The following is a 16107-nucleotide window of genomic DNA, read 5'->3' as shown; positions in this document are numbered from 1 at the left end:
GCTGGGACTGTTCTGCTACAGAAGGCTCAAGGGGAAACTTCTCAGTGAATGCAAATACCTAAAGGGGACAGAGCCAGGCTCTTTTCAGGGGTGCCAGTGTGAGGACCAGAGGCAATAGGCACAAACTGAAACATGGGAGGTTTCTCCTGAACATCAGGAAATACTTTTTCACTGTGAAGGTGGGTGACCAAGTGGCACAGGGTGCTCAGAGAGTTTATGGAGTCTGTATTCCTGGAGATGCACAAAAGCCTCTGGGAGAGGGTTCTTGGCAGTGTGGTCTAGCTGACTCTGCTTGAGCAGAGGAGTTTGACCAGATGAGCCTCATCTGGTACTTTCCTACCTCACCTGTTCTGTGATTCTGGAATAATGTAGGCTTTGTTTTTTTTCAAGCGGTAGAAAAAGTAGGATTAAAGTGTCATAGTAGTGGTTTATGAACTATGCGAATTGGTGATAATTTAGAGAGTTTAAACATTTTTGTAAGATGAGTAAGTGTCAGTAGCATATTGTGAAGAGAATGATGGTTTGGCTTCACAGAAAAACAAGAATCTCATTTGCCTCTGTACCTCTATCATCAAAAAAATCCTAAAGCAAGATGTGCAACCCCTCCTAAGTGACTTACAAATACAAGTATAGGTGGAACACAGGCCTGTATTGCCAAATTATTGTATTTCTGTGTTCTGTTGTGTATTTTGGTGTCAGAACCTGCTGTTTTACTTGTAGTACCTACATCATACTGTTCTGTCCAAGATTAACAGGTAATACCTGTGACAGTGAAACCTAATTTGTATCATGACAACAAAAACAAGTGTCTGTTAACTGTAGATCTGTAAAAGAGTACTTGAGAGCAAGAAAATTATCTGCGCTTCCAGAAAAGTGCTCATTTTCTTACCTTAAATGTTTTGTTTTACTGAGATTTATTGAAGTTTCTGGCTTTTGTGTGTGACTTTGTGGATATTTTAGATAATTTTATGACCCAAATATAACCATTTTATATTATCTTGTTTTCAACCCAATAATTTTTGGTTTTGAAATTTGGCTTTTAAGGAATTGGGTCAAGATTGAGGGGGAAAAACTTTTTAGCCGTAGCATACACTGCATTAGCAGCAGCAGCTGTATTGCTCCCTGCTTCTTTGTTCTGTGGGCTGGCAGTGCTCAGACTGTAACCTCATGGTCACAAATGTGCTTAGAAATATTGGTAAAGTAATGTAGCATGATGGAATCTGTTTATTTTCCTGCTGTACACATGAATGTTGCTTTATAATCAACCTTTATCGTATGTAGTACATCTGTTTACTAAATATATAAACTGGGATATATTATAGGTACCAGTATCTTCAGAGGAAGAGCCCTTGGCCTCAAGAGTGATACTTTATGTGGACATGTCTGTGTTAGCCCTGAACTTCAGTGTCTTGGTGAAGCGTTCCAGGCATGTCTGAAAGAACATTCAGTTGTATCAGTTTAATCTCTGTTCACACAGACACTTGATAGGGAATGGTGCTGCCTTTGATTAGATACTTTATGATCATGCCACTATCAGCTCTGTTTTATTTAGAGGTGCTTTATTACTGTGGTTTGGGAATTAATATATTCATTTAATATTAATATATTAACAAGCTAACACAGAACAGAAAGTAAATTGGAGCTTCTGCAGAGAGAATTTAAATGGGTAGAGATTTATCTTATGTAGGATTAAGCTGCTGACACTAGAGATCACTGAGGCTTTTAGGTCAGATTGTCAAAGGCCACACCTTCCTATGTACAACATTTTAGACTGACTAAGAATATAGGTTGTAACTCCTTACTTCACCAACTTCTAATATGCCTTGTTTTTGGAAGGACAAGAGCTATGTGCTACAGAGTTGTGATAATGTTGTTTTTGATGATCTGTATTTTTGAAAAAGAGCATGTTGGCATTGACTTACTTATTACCTCTTTTTAAAATTTTGTTTTTTAACATGAGTCATTTCAGGCAGGTTGAATGAATATCAAGATATGATTATTGGCTTCCTGTTAGTTATATAAAGCTGCTATTGGGGAGCACTGTTGAAAAGAAAGTAAAGGCTAAGTTTGGCCTAATGTGTTTCAAAATGAGAATATCTGGCTGGCTGCAAAGAAACTGTAGCTCTTTTTAGTTTGATCCTGGGATTTTTAAAACGCTTCAGGCATACCAAATGGAATTGGACATAAACTGATATCAGTAATTTGTATAAATCAGTTAACCTAATAAAAGTAAAGCAAAAGATTTGGATTAATGTTTCAAAAGAGGCTGGAATAATTTTCTGTTGAGTTTTCACCACACTGGGAAACAGAATTAGATACGCTGTGGATGTAAACGCCATAATTGTTTGGCAGAAGAGAGCAGTTATTAGCAAAAGCACCAAAATTACTTCAGTGTGTTTAAAACTTCAGCATAGTAGAGTTAAGAGGTCTTCTGAGCTCTAAACTGTGTAAAAGTAATTTGTGTGTACTCAAAGCCTGCTTTTATCTCCAGTACCAACACTGAGTTTCTGGCACTCTCTTATGGGTGTACATATCATCTTAGGTGATTTGTTAGGGACATGGATTGGATGTGTATACATGACAGCAATTTTCCAAAAATAATTTGTTTGCAGTACTCTCTGTGTTTTTAAACAATATCTGTAATATTTTTGTTCTTCCAGTAACAGTTCCTTAAAAAGATAAGTTGCAGCTATGATTTAAGTGTTTTTCTTCACAGGATGCTTACAGAGAACATATTTTTTCTAATCCATGGCTCTCTATTTAGTATTAATAAAAAGATCTGTATTTGTGCTGAAATGTTTGATACTCAAAAAAAAATTGCGTTATCTTTGTACCAAACTTCCCTGAATATTTGTCTTTTTGATAAAGGTTTTTTAGAGAGAGTGTTTATTTTCTTGTTTTTTGTAGCAAATTCTGAGATCGAGGTCTCTGTGTCTGCAAGAAATGTGAGAAGGTTACTTAGTTTCCAGCGATACCTGAGATCTTCCCGTTTTTTCCGTGGTATCACTGTTCCAAATTCTTCAAACATTTTAGATGATGATTATAATGGACAAGCAAAGGTTGGTTGCTTGAGTTTTATTTTTTTACAGTATTTTTTTCTAAATGCTTCGTAGTGTATATATATCACATACTAGAAGTGCAACCAAATACCAATTCTAAGCGTATTTTTTAAGTATGCATGTATGTATTTTTATATATTTATATATATATATTTTTTAAAATATATTTATATATATATATTTATATATATATAGTAATGAAATTCCGAAAAAATTTCATGGTTGGTAGCAAACTTATCTACTGCCCAGAAGTTGGATGATTTTTATGTGGCTAGTGGTTTTTTGTTGTTGTTATTGTTGTTTTGTTTCATTGTTTTTGTTTCTTTTTAAAATAACTGGTGAGTTAAGGGTGCCCTTGAATAATTGAAGAAAAAATGAAGAGAGGAAAATGTATCTGTATTTAAGAAATATTATGGAGTAATTTAGACAACTGTTCCTTTTGAATTTTAGGCTAACCTCACTAGTGGACAACTGGAAGAGTGACTGCTTAAATTCAATAAAGTGCATTAAATGCATTTCTCAGGACATGCTTATGTCAAACTGACCTTTTCTTTGGTAGAAAAGAAATGTGATAGCTGTAGTACATTTGTGCAGCACTAAGGCAGAAGAGAGTTGGTGCTAAGGGAGCGGCTGCCTGGATGAAAGGCTGCTGTGTTTGCAACAGAGGATGCACAGTGCTGAAGGGGACTGAGCAGGCAAAGATTATTCAGGTTATTTAAGATCCCAAAGGCTGTGTCACTGCATGTAGTGCTTTTTGTCATCTGACACAGAAAAAGAACTTATAATACAGTGGATGTGTCCATGCTGAATATGATCAAGCTGTGGTGTAGGAAGAAATCTGATAACCTGGAGAATGGATCTTAAAAATGTACATGTAATTTAATCATAAGAAGATATTGTTAATGCTTTTGTTTCTTCTGATAGCAGTTTTAGCAGCTGGTAGAGAAAAACTAGAACCTATAATTGGATCATAAAAGAGCTCTACCAATTAATAAGAGTAGGAGAAGGCAGGAATATGTTGTAAAATATGCTGAAGGGTATTTCTGATGCAGGTATGGGAGGCAAAGATTTGGACTGCTCAACTCTGGTGAGGCCTCTTGCACTGTTTGCTGTTCTTGCTCATCCCTGTTGTGGGAAGAACAGTTCATGTGGAGCAGCTGTGATAAAGATGTACTAGTTCAGTGGGGTGAAAAGTCAAAAGCCAAGTTCTTAAATGAAAATGCTCAAACGATGGCTGAAATACCTAGTGAATCATCTAGATACTGTTCTATAAGTAGGGGGAAAAAAGAAAGGTAAAAGATTACACAAATTAATTTGCTAGTCTGAATGCACAGTTTTTCTGCCATACTATTTCTGATTTGAACCTAATTGTTTTAAATTGCATTTTGAGAGATTGACTAAAGGCTGAAAAGAAGATCTCTAGCCAGTTCTGTCAAGACACTTCTTGTTTGGCTTTTTCCCTCCGGTCTTTTTATTTGTAAATGTGTGGTGTTTTTCAGTTATCAGACAAATTTAATTATTCTTTTACTACTATTTTTTTTGTATGTAGAAATTCTAAAGACTTGATCTGACTCTTAAAATCTTAAATAGTCCTCTGAGCTACAGGAACATAGACATATACTGATTTAAAAATGACAGCTTCTGTGTTTCTTTTCAGTGTATGCTGGAGAAGGTTGGAAATTGGAATTTTGATATTTTTCTTTTTGATAGACTGACAAATGGTGAGTTTACTTATGGTATTTCATTTGTGTTTTATCTTCTAGCGTAACTATTGCACTTATGTTGCAGTGTTGTATGTGATTGTTAAATCAAAAAATACTACTTGAATTTGTGTTTTAGTGAACAGTCTTTAATCTGAGTCACAGTTTGCCTGGTCACTCTATTGAAATAATTATACTGTCAGTACTTATACTAATCATTGATTTTTTTAGAAGAGGCCCTTGATGTACTTTATAGGTTGTTCTCTCTTAGTAATTTATAGTGGTAATTTTATACAAATTAACAAATAATTTTATCTTGAACTTTTTTTTTTCAATTATGAGGTGCTGGTAATTTTTATGGTTCTGTCCAAAAGTCCATTTATATTGAGCAAGTATTTTTCTGATAAATGCAGTGTTAGCTAGAATAATTCTATTACATTATAGTGCTGTAAGAGGCATGTGGGTGTTAATCCATTATAATTATGACATAGAATACCTGGAGAATTGGGAGTTGAGCAGAGGGAAGCTGCTGTACACATAGCTTGCACAACATAGAAAAAGGAAGAGAACATTATGGGACTTGTATGTGCCCATTACAAATAGGGGTAGGAACTACAGGAGTAGTTGGTTAAAAAAGTCCCCTAAATATTGTTCACTTTTAGGCAGAAAAGACATCTTTAAATGTACTGGGGAGAAGGAGGGAGCACTGCTGCAGTGGGTAGGGTGAAGTTTTGCATTATAATCTCAGCAATGGCAGCTGGGTTTTGAACAGAGTGGAAGCAGGAGAGAAGCAAGTCCAGCATCACAGTGACATTTGTGCCAGTGTGGGAAGAGAATGGAGGGCAGCTCTTGCAGATTTTGCAGCAGGCATATGGAGTAGGTAGCAAAGTTGCAATTAAAGTTGCCAGGATAAGAAATTAAGTTCAAAAATGAAAATGTGGCACCAAAAGATCTTTTTCTCTTCTGTTTCATTGAAGGGGTGCTTGGCTTTACCAAGTGTAAAAGTAGTAAGCTCACAGTTATATTTAATACAGAAAATGGATAGAAAAAAATATAAATAGCAAGGTCTAGTAAAAATAGAATGCTTATATAGAGAATGATAAACTTTACATAACCAAGTGAGAAAAAGCTGTGTGTACAAATTAACATGTAAGCATAGCTTCTTTTGGATCAGTTTTTCAAATGGGAGAAATCTGAAGTCATCCTTTTCACAAGAGCCCTCTCTACCTTTTATATGTGCTGTTTTCAAATACATTTAAAGTACTACCAGAAGAGCTTCTACTGTGGAAGCCTTGCAATACCACCATCCATTTTGCATCCTTATTAAATAATTTTAGGAGGACATTTTGATCAGGCAGCCTTGTTCTTGAAAGTTTCTAAGGGCAGAATGCTGTATATAAAATGCTGCTGGATGAGCTGCTGTGGATGAATCTCTGCAGAATTTCCCCAGTAAATGTTGTTCCAATAATTGCATACTTATTTCATTGTGAGGATGTGGCATGAGAATGCATTAATTCTAGCCTAATAATAAGCTTGATATAGAAGAAATTTTTGTCTTTTTGAACCTCAGTTTCTGTCTGTGCTAGTTTCTTTAATGCTAAATGATGATTGTCAGCCATGACATTGTTTGCAGAGCAAATAATGGACCAGTTATTTCAAATTAATATTGTGGACTGTCTCTCTTACAGTTTTTACTTATTTTACCACTGCAAAAGATTCTAATAAAGCTAAGAGTAGATGACATATATTATAAGCTTGGTAAAGTTTACTTTTTTGTAGAGTTCTGGGTGAAATAAGTAGAAGTCCAACAAAATATATGATGAAAATAAGAGATAGCATATTTGAAATGTGCTCTAATCAACAGTGTTGTCTAGCTTTTGCCTGATTATATTTGTATTTTTATATGTGTTTTGATATGTTGTATAAATATAATTATAAAACTGAATATCATAATGGATTTGCATGTTGAAACAGGTTGGCTTTTTAATATTCTGTAACATTTTCTTCCCATCAGTTGCCGTTGGACAGTTGGTAAATGCATTAGAATTAAGCAAAACCACTGGTTACTAGAGACAGCTAATGGAAACTTGTCATTCAGTAATATTTAAATATTTCTGAATTGGTGTAGAATATTATTACTTGGTGTAGAGAAATTTGCTTGTATAATTTTTGTGACTAATTTCTTTGAAATAAAACATTTCTTATGGAAGAGTAACTGATTTCATGGCTTCCAATGAATTAGTATTTTCATCTTATTTTTAGGAAACAGTCTAGTCAGCTTAACCTTTCATCTGTTTAATCTACATGGACTAATTGAACACTTCCACTTAGATACGATGAAACTTCGTAGATTTTTGGGTAAATATAGTTTTTTATTTTCATGAATTTTGCTGTTTATCTGCATTTTTATACCTTAACTGAAGTCCTGGTTGTAGTTTAGCAATAAGGTTTAAAGGGTACTGATGCAGTCTACATTGTGCAGTGATTTAAATTATATTAATTGAGACTATCTCTCAAAGTTTTTATGAGTATAGAATTTTCCATGTTAAATTCAAACAAGTATTTAAAAGTTTAATAGTTTCATAGCTAATGCTGTATTCTATTTATTAAATCTATTTAGTATCTATTAAGCATTCAGAAGTATGTGTGGCGTGTGACATTTGTATTGGGAAAGGCTAGACAGCTCCTTTCTTTATTCTGATTTTCACTTCTGGATTGATCTTTACTTTTTCCAATTATATAGTTCCCTAACTCTATGAAATATTTCAAAGATACTTTCTGCTGCCAATTTGGTGTTAATCTCTGGTTTGCTCAAATTCTCCTGTAAGTAAGCATTGTACTGTGAGCATAGTTTGCCCCTAGACAGAGTACAGGACAATTTTAATTATTTGTCTGGGCCTGTGTCACTAGAATGCTTCTTTGGAAAGAATTGTAAATACAATGTAGAATATTCAAACCAAGTGGTGCATTCACTCAGCAGAGCTGTCTGCATCCCAGTACATAGACAGGTGCTGCTATGAGACCACCTTCCTTTGGTTCTTCTGTGACCCTATCTTTAATTTTGTAAAGTCGGATGATTTTTTTAACTGAGCAGGAGAAAAAAGTTTCTGGTCCCTTTCAGTAGTTTTTCACAATTTCAGAGAAAACAATTCTGTGGTTACAAAGATTGTCATTTAATGGGGAGCAATCACATTTGGAAGTCTTTTCTTCCCTTTCAAATAAGGGAATATTTTTACTTTTATAATTTAGCTCTCTTTCAGTTTAAAAAAAATCAGTCCTGTCTTACATTTCATGTTGTTTTAAAGTGGACAAAATTTTCTCCAGTTTCATGAATGTTTATCAGCTGACCTTAATGATTGATATGTTGGAATGGAGGAAAATGATTATAGAAACTTGGTTTTAGGCTTCTTGAGTTCTGAATGTGGTTTGTCTTTCTTATCTGCTTAGTTGACATTATGCAAATGATAATACTTGAAAGATGAGTTAGTTACAAATTAGTAGTCTAGTTAACTGGTTATCAGAAGATGAGAGTTTTAACTGCATCTGACTATTCGAAGTTATAATCCATTAAAATGAGATTAGACTTTGAAGAAGGCAAAATTTATTTTAAATTTGAAGTTCAACACCTTCCCCTTTATGTAATGCCTTCTACTTAGTATCAGTAAAAAGTCTTAGTCCATTGTAAAATCTAAGAACCTTTCTTCCAAATACAACTTCTTAGCATGAACATAATTTGTTCTTTTCTTTTGCTACCTCTTATACTCTAATCCATAGCAATCTGAACATCAAATTCAAGAAGACTAGGAAAGCTCAAATGGTCCAGTGCCACTCAAAATTCACATTATATGAGAAGCTACTGGAATCTTTTTAAGTAGATAAATCTTGATTTTATTCCCCTGTGGGATCTTAACTTTTTTTTAATGTGTGTGGGTATATATACATATACACACACAGTCTTTCAGAGATTTCCATAGTCTGCTTGGAGATCTTTATCTTCTTACTGTGTCTTCAGAGGTTCTTATTCCAGACCTGAACCAGGAGAAAGAAAATGTGAAGTATAACATTCCTGAAAACAGGGTTGTTGTGCTATTCTGCCTCTGGCAAACTGTCATCAAAATGTTGACCAAGGTCTGCTTTAATAAAATAAGTTTTTACTTTAATAAGTAAGTTAGGAAAATTGTAAAGTTCAGGTAGCTGGATCAGCCTATGAAGCCATAAAAAAAAAAAAAAGAAAGCCAGAGATATATGCATTCATTAACTTTATATGAGGAATAGGTGGGAGAGAGTTCTACTGCAGGTTAATAAAGCCCAAAGACATTTATATTGATTTTCATTATTTTTCATGCGAGCTGTCACCTATCCATTGAGTACTATTGAGATTACATGGTGGTGATGGTATTTTGACTTTTCATGAACTTCAGCTCTTCACAAATACCATGTCAGTAATGCTGTAACATTACACTCACAGTTACATGGATCCTTTGGGCTCAAAAACTGAGTAGAAGAGAAGCTTGTGGGCATTTTTGTTTGGTGGGACTGACAGACTGTAGGAAAATGTTCTTTTGAGGTTTGCTTGGAAGAACTAAAGTGTCATGACAGGCAAAACTATATTCTATAGTTTGATTACTGGGCTTTAGATCTTCTTGCCCTCCTTCCTTTTGAACATTATCATTTTTTTATTCCCTGTACTTGAGCTAATGTTGATACCCTTTAAAGAATTCTGCCTATAATGTTGAAAGACAGCCAGAAAGACAGAGAAAAGAGGAGAAAAGCAAAGAAGTTGTTAAATAGGGAATATTGAATCTAGGTGTAGTTATTCAGATCATCATCCAAATGAGATTCCTTCCTAAATTCCATATGGACTTATATTTTCCTGAATACCAATATGAGGAAACACCTAAAAATATATAGAGTTGACTTTCCATGGCCACTTTCCTAAATGGGAAAACAAGCCACTTCATATGACAGGAAAGCAGTGCTTAATTCCTCTAAAATCCTATCTGTTTTCAGGTCATGGTATGAAGTCATCCTAATGGTTTGGTGAATAGGATAATTTTCATTTTGTATTTAGTGTTGCCTCACCATTCAGATAGATTGTCAAAGATAGCCTTCCCTGGGAAGTTCTTGAAGTCAGAGTATCTCAGATTATATATTGATTTCAAGTTGTTTAATTTTTGCTCTGAGGTGACTTTACATGTAGTTGATTCCCTTTAGCAAACACTTTCTTCACATAAAAATCTTACAGCTGCATTGTGGTTCAGCTGATGATTTATTGACTCTGATGCTTTTATGTGTATGTAACTTGTGATATTGCATATTTCTGTGCCTAATGGGGCATATAAAATGGCCCTTGAAAAAATTGCAATTTTATTTAAATTTGGATATTTTTTATTTCCCTGCAGTTATGGTTCAAGAAGATTATCACAGTCAAAATCCTTATCATAATGCAGTTCATGCTGCTGATGTGACTCAGGCCATGCACTGTTACTTAAAAGAGCCCAAGGTAAGGCACCATTCTCACTTTTACATCACTCATACACACAGAAATGTGTGTTTGTGTGTATATGCATATGTGTGGATTATGTGCACATATCACAGAATCATTTAGATTGGAAAAGACCTCAGAGTCCAACCTGTGGCCAAACACCATCTTGTCTACTAGACCATGGCACTGAGTGCCACATCCACTTAAACATCTCCAGGGACAGTGACTCCACCACCACCCTGGACAGCCCATACCAATGTCTTATCACCCTTTCAGTGAAGAAATTGTTCCTAATGTCCTACCTAAACCTCCCCTGGCACTTCTTTATACAGTGTCCTCTATGCTGTCACTGGTTACCTGGGAGAAGAAGCCAAACCCCAACTCTTTTCTGGCAGTTGTAGAAAGCAGTAAGGTCATAGATCTATATATAAACCTACATGCATACATATATGTGTATGTGCACATGCAGGTTTTATCAAAATTGATGAAACCTAAGAAGCCAACAAGAAACACTTTTGAACTCTCTCTTGCCCACCCTGTTGCTAAAGCTGTGGATTCACAGTATGTTTTCTTTTTATCCCCCTTCTGAGCTGACATTGTCTTTTGTGTGACTTCCCACACAAAAGTTCCCATTGAACTAGAGCAGGGAATTAAGTTATAGCTGTTTAACATAATGCTGTGCCCCAAGACATTTATATGGAATTGGAGCCTGAGTCAGAGCTGGCAACAATAAACCTGTGTACTTGTCATCTGGGGTGGTTTCTTCCTTCCATAAATTACCATTATCCTTGCTTTGCTCATCTTTGCTGTTACTGGACAGTTTGCTTCTACAAGAAGGCAGTTCATAGCAATACATCAGGAGTTCTCTTTGGCTTTCTTTTTAACAAAGATAGAATGATAGACCTTAAGGAGCTAAACTAGTTGAGTGTTTGTTCCTCACCACTGGGACTGCTGTCAGGCTGCTGTAAATGATGTCTTGGACAATTTCAGGGCAAAGTCCTGTCCTTCTGTATTAAATTGAAAGTTGTAATGCTCTGCAGCTAGATGAGAACTTACCTTCCTTGATGCAGTAAGTTTTGGCTCCATAAAGCCTTTTTCAGAGGCTCTTTGCCCACTCCTCCCACTCAGTTTCTCACTGCTGCTCTCAGACCAATTGGTGCAGTGAGCCTGATCAGAGCTGATACATGATGAGCTTTTTTTATGGCATTCAGTTTGCAAGCTCTGAGCATTTTTAATTTAATACTCGTGATGGAAGTTCTGTAAAGCTTCAGATACAAGTATAGACTTTGTATTTTTAGTAACATATACAGCTATAATTCAATGTACTGAACTACAGCTCTGTTGCACTAAAGTACAGTTTAAACATGTGAGGTGTGATAGATGGCAAATGCAGTAGGGAACATAAACTTCTGTCCTTGCAGGGTATTTGCTGCAGTTCACCTTTATATGGGTGAACTCACCTCTCTGTTTTAGTGCAAACTAGACTTTATTACTGAGTTAAAACTTTCAAATCTCTCAACCACAAGCAAGAACAGCTATGAACAGTGAAAGTCCATGTAGATGCATGTTGAGTTAATTGATGTGCACATTGAAAATATTTATTTGTGGCAAATTTTCCTCCTTTGGTTCTTTTGGTTCCTGGTAGATTTTGAAATACAGTTTTGCATAAGAGTAGAAATACATCCAAAATAGTTCTAAATCTTTCAGAGCATTAGTTTCTTCCTCTTAGGAGGAAAGGTTTTCATGCTTTTTAAAATATACTATAAATTTAAATAAGAACAGACACATACAAAGGGATTTGGTAAATGAGAGGGAGAGCTAATTTTAAGAATTTGCTGCTTTTATGGGGTCTGATTAGGAAAAGTGCTTCATTACTACACACAAAGGATTTTTTGTGCTGGCATTTTCTGAGAAAGAATATTCAGAAAGAATAATGCTTAAAACATTGTTGATATTTTTTAGCTTTTGAGGGCGGGGAAATGCTGTGAAAAGTCAGTGGAATGTTAGTTTTGCATCTTCAAGATTTTCTCTAAATTATTATTGGCTGTTAATTATTGAAAACCAAAAAAGCATTCATGCACTTTTCAGGCCATATTGCATTATTGTCTTTTGTTGGGTTTGCCTTGCAGCTTTCTGAATCTTTAACTCCATGGGATGTCCTGCTCAGTTTAATAGCAGCTGCCACACATGATTTGGATCACCCAGGTGTTAACCAACCTTTCCTAATTAAAACAAATCATTATTTAGCAACTTTATATAAGGTAAGGATATAATCAGTTGTTTTGTTAAAACCAGGTTTGGAGAGGAGTATAGAAAAGGAGTATAAATTGTGATGTGTTTAGCTAGTGGTAGGATTGATGGCAGATGTTGTTTCCATGTCATTAGGATAAAAAATTGTGCAAATTAACTATGTATTCAGGATTTATGGGTTTTAACCTCTGGGAAAAACAAAAAAGAAAAGAAAATAAAATACCAACCCCAAAACACAGCTGAATTGTATATAGCTCTTCAGCTTAAGAAAAAGGCATTGACTGATATGTGTTAATCCTTTTTAATTCACAGAATACCTCAGTATTAGAGAACCATCACTGGAGGTCAGCAGTGGGGTTGCTGAGAGAATCTGGTTTATTTGCACATATGTCATTAGAAAACAGGTATGTTTATACCACATAATATAGATTAATTTCTGATAGAAACAATCTCTCAGCTAGGACAGCCTGCAAAACTAGATAAGTTATTGCACAGCACTTTTGAGTACAAAATATGAAGATCTATTTTAAGAATTCCTGGATACTGTGCTGGTGGAGTAGAGCAGTTCATGGTGCAACGTGATACTCAGAAAATAACATTTATTGCAAGCACATTGAAGGAGTGTATTCATGTAGTCAAGCACCTGTTCAGACTAAACTTGGCAGTCTTTTCTCGTTCTGCCACCACAACTGTAGTTTAAAATAGACCATCTTCACCTACTCTTGACAAGAAATAATCTTGAGACAATCAGTTCGTGCATTTCTAAGGAAAAAAAAAAAAAAAGGAGGGGGAGGAAAAAAAGCTAAAAACTGTTTTAGTCTTTCTGAAAGCTGCCTATGAAATATTCTGTTATTTCTGTGAATGTTGCAAGAATTTTTCAGGAAAAGAAAAAAAAATCAGTGAAAATGCTTATTTTAAAGCTTTTATTTGTATAATAAAAAATAAGATAAAAAGCCATGTAGATCAAATGATGACTATTATTCTTAATTGATATACTTTTGGATATTTGGTGTCACTTGTTCAGGCAGCTGATGGAGAGCCAGATAGGTGATCTCATTCTTGCCACAGACATCAGTCAGCAGAACGAGTACCTGTCCATGTTCCGATCCCATCTGGATAGAGGAGATCTATGTTTGGAGAACGCCAACCATCGCCACTTCATCTTACAGGTGATCTCGCTGCTCACACTTCTGAAAACACCATTGTAGTGTCAAAACTAATTTACTTTTAAATACTAAATACTGATTCTGCCAGGCCTTCTCCTCCTTTCAAAATGGAGCAGAGCTATCTTTTAGTCTTTCTGTTCCATTGCAGCCTCAGAACTGTGAAATGCTTTGTCAGAACATACTTTGGGGAGGGAAACTACTGCTGTAGTGAATCAGTTTGTAGTTATGCTAGTGAGCTTTAGCAAACTTTAAAAACAAAAGCTGTGAGAATCTTCTTAGGTTTGTAGGCATTTTCTTGCTAGGTTCATATTGTGGACTATAAGAGAAGGTGGACAAACAGATGAGCAGTTCTGTCTTGTGCAAACTATTGCTAAAAATACAAGCATGAGAGCTAGAAATGGAAAATACTGCTTGCTTGCTTTGATGCTTCTTTTTCTGAAGCTATTTTTGGCTCCTCTACCAGTGAGTATACTAAATATAGTGGCCCTGAAATATTTTAAGTTGACTGAATTTCCATATTACTCAGGGGTGATCATGAGATCTCACAATTCCTTGAGTGTTTTTAAATATTACAGAACATAACTTTGGAGCACAAATGGTAGGTAGGTTTGTTATTCACAAAACCTAAAATAATCTGCTCTCAGGAATTAAGTAATTACAGGCACTTCTGTTGAAGGAAAGGTGATCTAACACTGTGTGTTAACTCGTTAGATGGCTTTGAAGTGTGCAGATATTTGTAACCCCTGTCGGACATGGGAGTTGAGCAAGCAGTGGAGTGAAAAAGTAACAGAGGAGTTCTTCCATCAAGGCAAGTAAAAGTATCTGTTAGTATTTAATGTATTTAGTGTGGAGAGTGTCCATGAGCCCTAGTCCATTTATATTTAGCACTAACAGAGATGTACAGTGTGGGATTTTTTTACTTTCATGGGTTATGTTTCCTGTAATAGGTCAGAGTTACTAAAGCTCAGCAGAGAATCTGCTTAGAATCTGAACCTAGAAAGGCTGATGCAATACATCCTTCAGCTGAAAGGGGCCTCATATTAATAATTATAGCCACTTTAAAATTGCCCTAGAGGTTTCAGCAAATTATAGAATATGTTCATCATGTGTCTTCAATATTTAAATTTCAGCTGTGAGGGCTGTTGGTAAGCAAGTAAGAGCCAGGGAGATTTTTAGTTACTGTGCAGTTTAGACTACTTATGTAAGCAGTTAATAAAGCCTTTAATTGACAAATGGAGTGAACTTGCTCCATTATTATTAAATTGTTTTATAATAAAATTAAGGGCAGTTTGGTGGGCTTGAGACCTGCTAATTTGCATGTGAATATGGTAAATAGGGAACAGACTGCTTTATTTGGTGCTAATCATGTGAGACTTCATCTTAGATAAAGGTGATGAAGAAGCAGAATCACAAATTGCCTTTAGCGAGAAATTTCTGAAGGCTAAGCTATCCTCTTCCATATTGCTGAAGGGAGAATAATTTGTCATTTCTATGACAGTGTAGGAGGGTTTGCAAGAAAGAGGATAGTAATCCTTCAAGAAACTTGTTTTTCTCTGGAGTTTCTGTAAATACTATTGGGTGAAAAATACCAAGTAATTAAATACAATAGTTGTAAGTATAGTTAGTCTAACAGATCTACTTGTTTTTTTGGGAGATGGGAAGAGAAGTAAATGCATTCCACCAGCTGCAGGGTAGTATTCTTGTTAACCAACACTCACAGCTCACTTCTGTTAGTGTTTGATTTGGTTGAGACTTAATGATTTAATGGTTGCATTATACTTTTGTTTCTTCAGGTGATATTGAAAAAAAATATCACTTGGGTGTGAGTCCACTTTGTGACCGACAGACAGAAACTATTGCCAACATCCAGATTGGTAACTGCAATTCAGTTCATTTTAGTAGATTGCTTTCAGCATGCAATTTGAATAAAAGCACCTTTTGGATACATTTCCTAGAGGCTGAACATACTCTGCGACTCTGTGTGTGTGAGGGGCAGGACTTTATTATAAAGAGCAATTTTGTTTTTATTTGCTATATAACATCTCTTGAATTGTTGGAGAATGGTGGATAGCCATCATATTAATAGTTTTTGCTAACCTGACTTGGATTTAAATAGTGAAATGTCTTTTTATAGGTAATTTTAATTAAAAAATTGATTATTAATTGATTATGGAAGTGGGACTCAGTTAAAAAAATAGTGAAAAAAAAGAATAAATTTACAACAAGCACAGTATGAATTAATGCTTTAGACTGAACACATCAGCTTTTGTGTCAAGCAGCTGAACTGTTAAAATGCAGAATGCTAGGAAATCATATTTTAATTAAAAGACTCAATTTTGGATATCTTACCACTGAATTTTTGTTTCATGGAAATAGACATTACAAATAAATGAACATGTGCATACACACCAACGAGTACATCAATGTGTTATTTTGTGTCCTTGTTA

General features: G+C 35.2%; 1 protein-coding gene across 6 annotated transcripts in view; it reads left to right on the top strand.

Annotated features, from left to right (window-relative positions):
- PDE7A (phosphodiesterase 7A) overlaps positions 1-16107 on the top strand; it is a 74713-nt gene that overhangs the window by 55997 nt on the left and 2609 nt on the right. For all 6 annotated transcript variants that reach the window (XM_079300020.1, XM_079300018.1, XM_079300017.1 and 3 more), the window contains 9 exons: positions 2908-3059; positions 4717-4780; positions 7022-7117; positions 10162-10262; positions 12374-12505; positions 12807-12898; positions 13519-13663; positions 14372-14468; positions 15454-15534. In XM_079300020.1, the coding sequence (XP_079156146.1) occupies positions 2908-3059; positions 4717-4780; positions 7022-7117; positions 10162-10262; positions 12374-12505; positions 12807-12898; positions 13519-13663; positions 14372-14468; positions 15454-15534 (960 nt within the window). The remainder of the gene's footprint in view (positions 1-2907; positions 3060-4716; positions 4781-7021; positions 7118-10161; positions 10263-12373; positions 12506-12806; positions 12899-13518; positions 13664-14371; positions 14469-15453; positions 15535-16107) is intronic.

This window comes from Erithacus rubecula (assembly GCF_903797595.1).
Source record: "Erithacus rubecula genome assembly, chromosome: 3".
NCBI classification, from domain to species: Eukaryota; Metazoa; Chordata; class Aves; order Passeriformes; family Muscicapidae; genus Erithacus; species Erithacus rubecula.
This window is presented reverse-complemented; position numbering and strand designations above follow the sequence as displayed.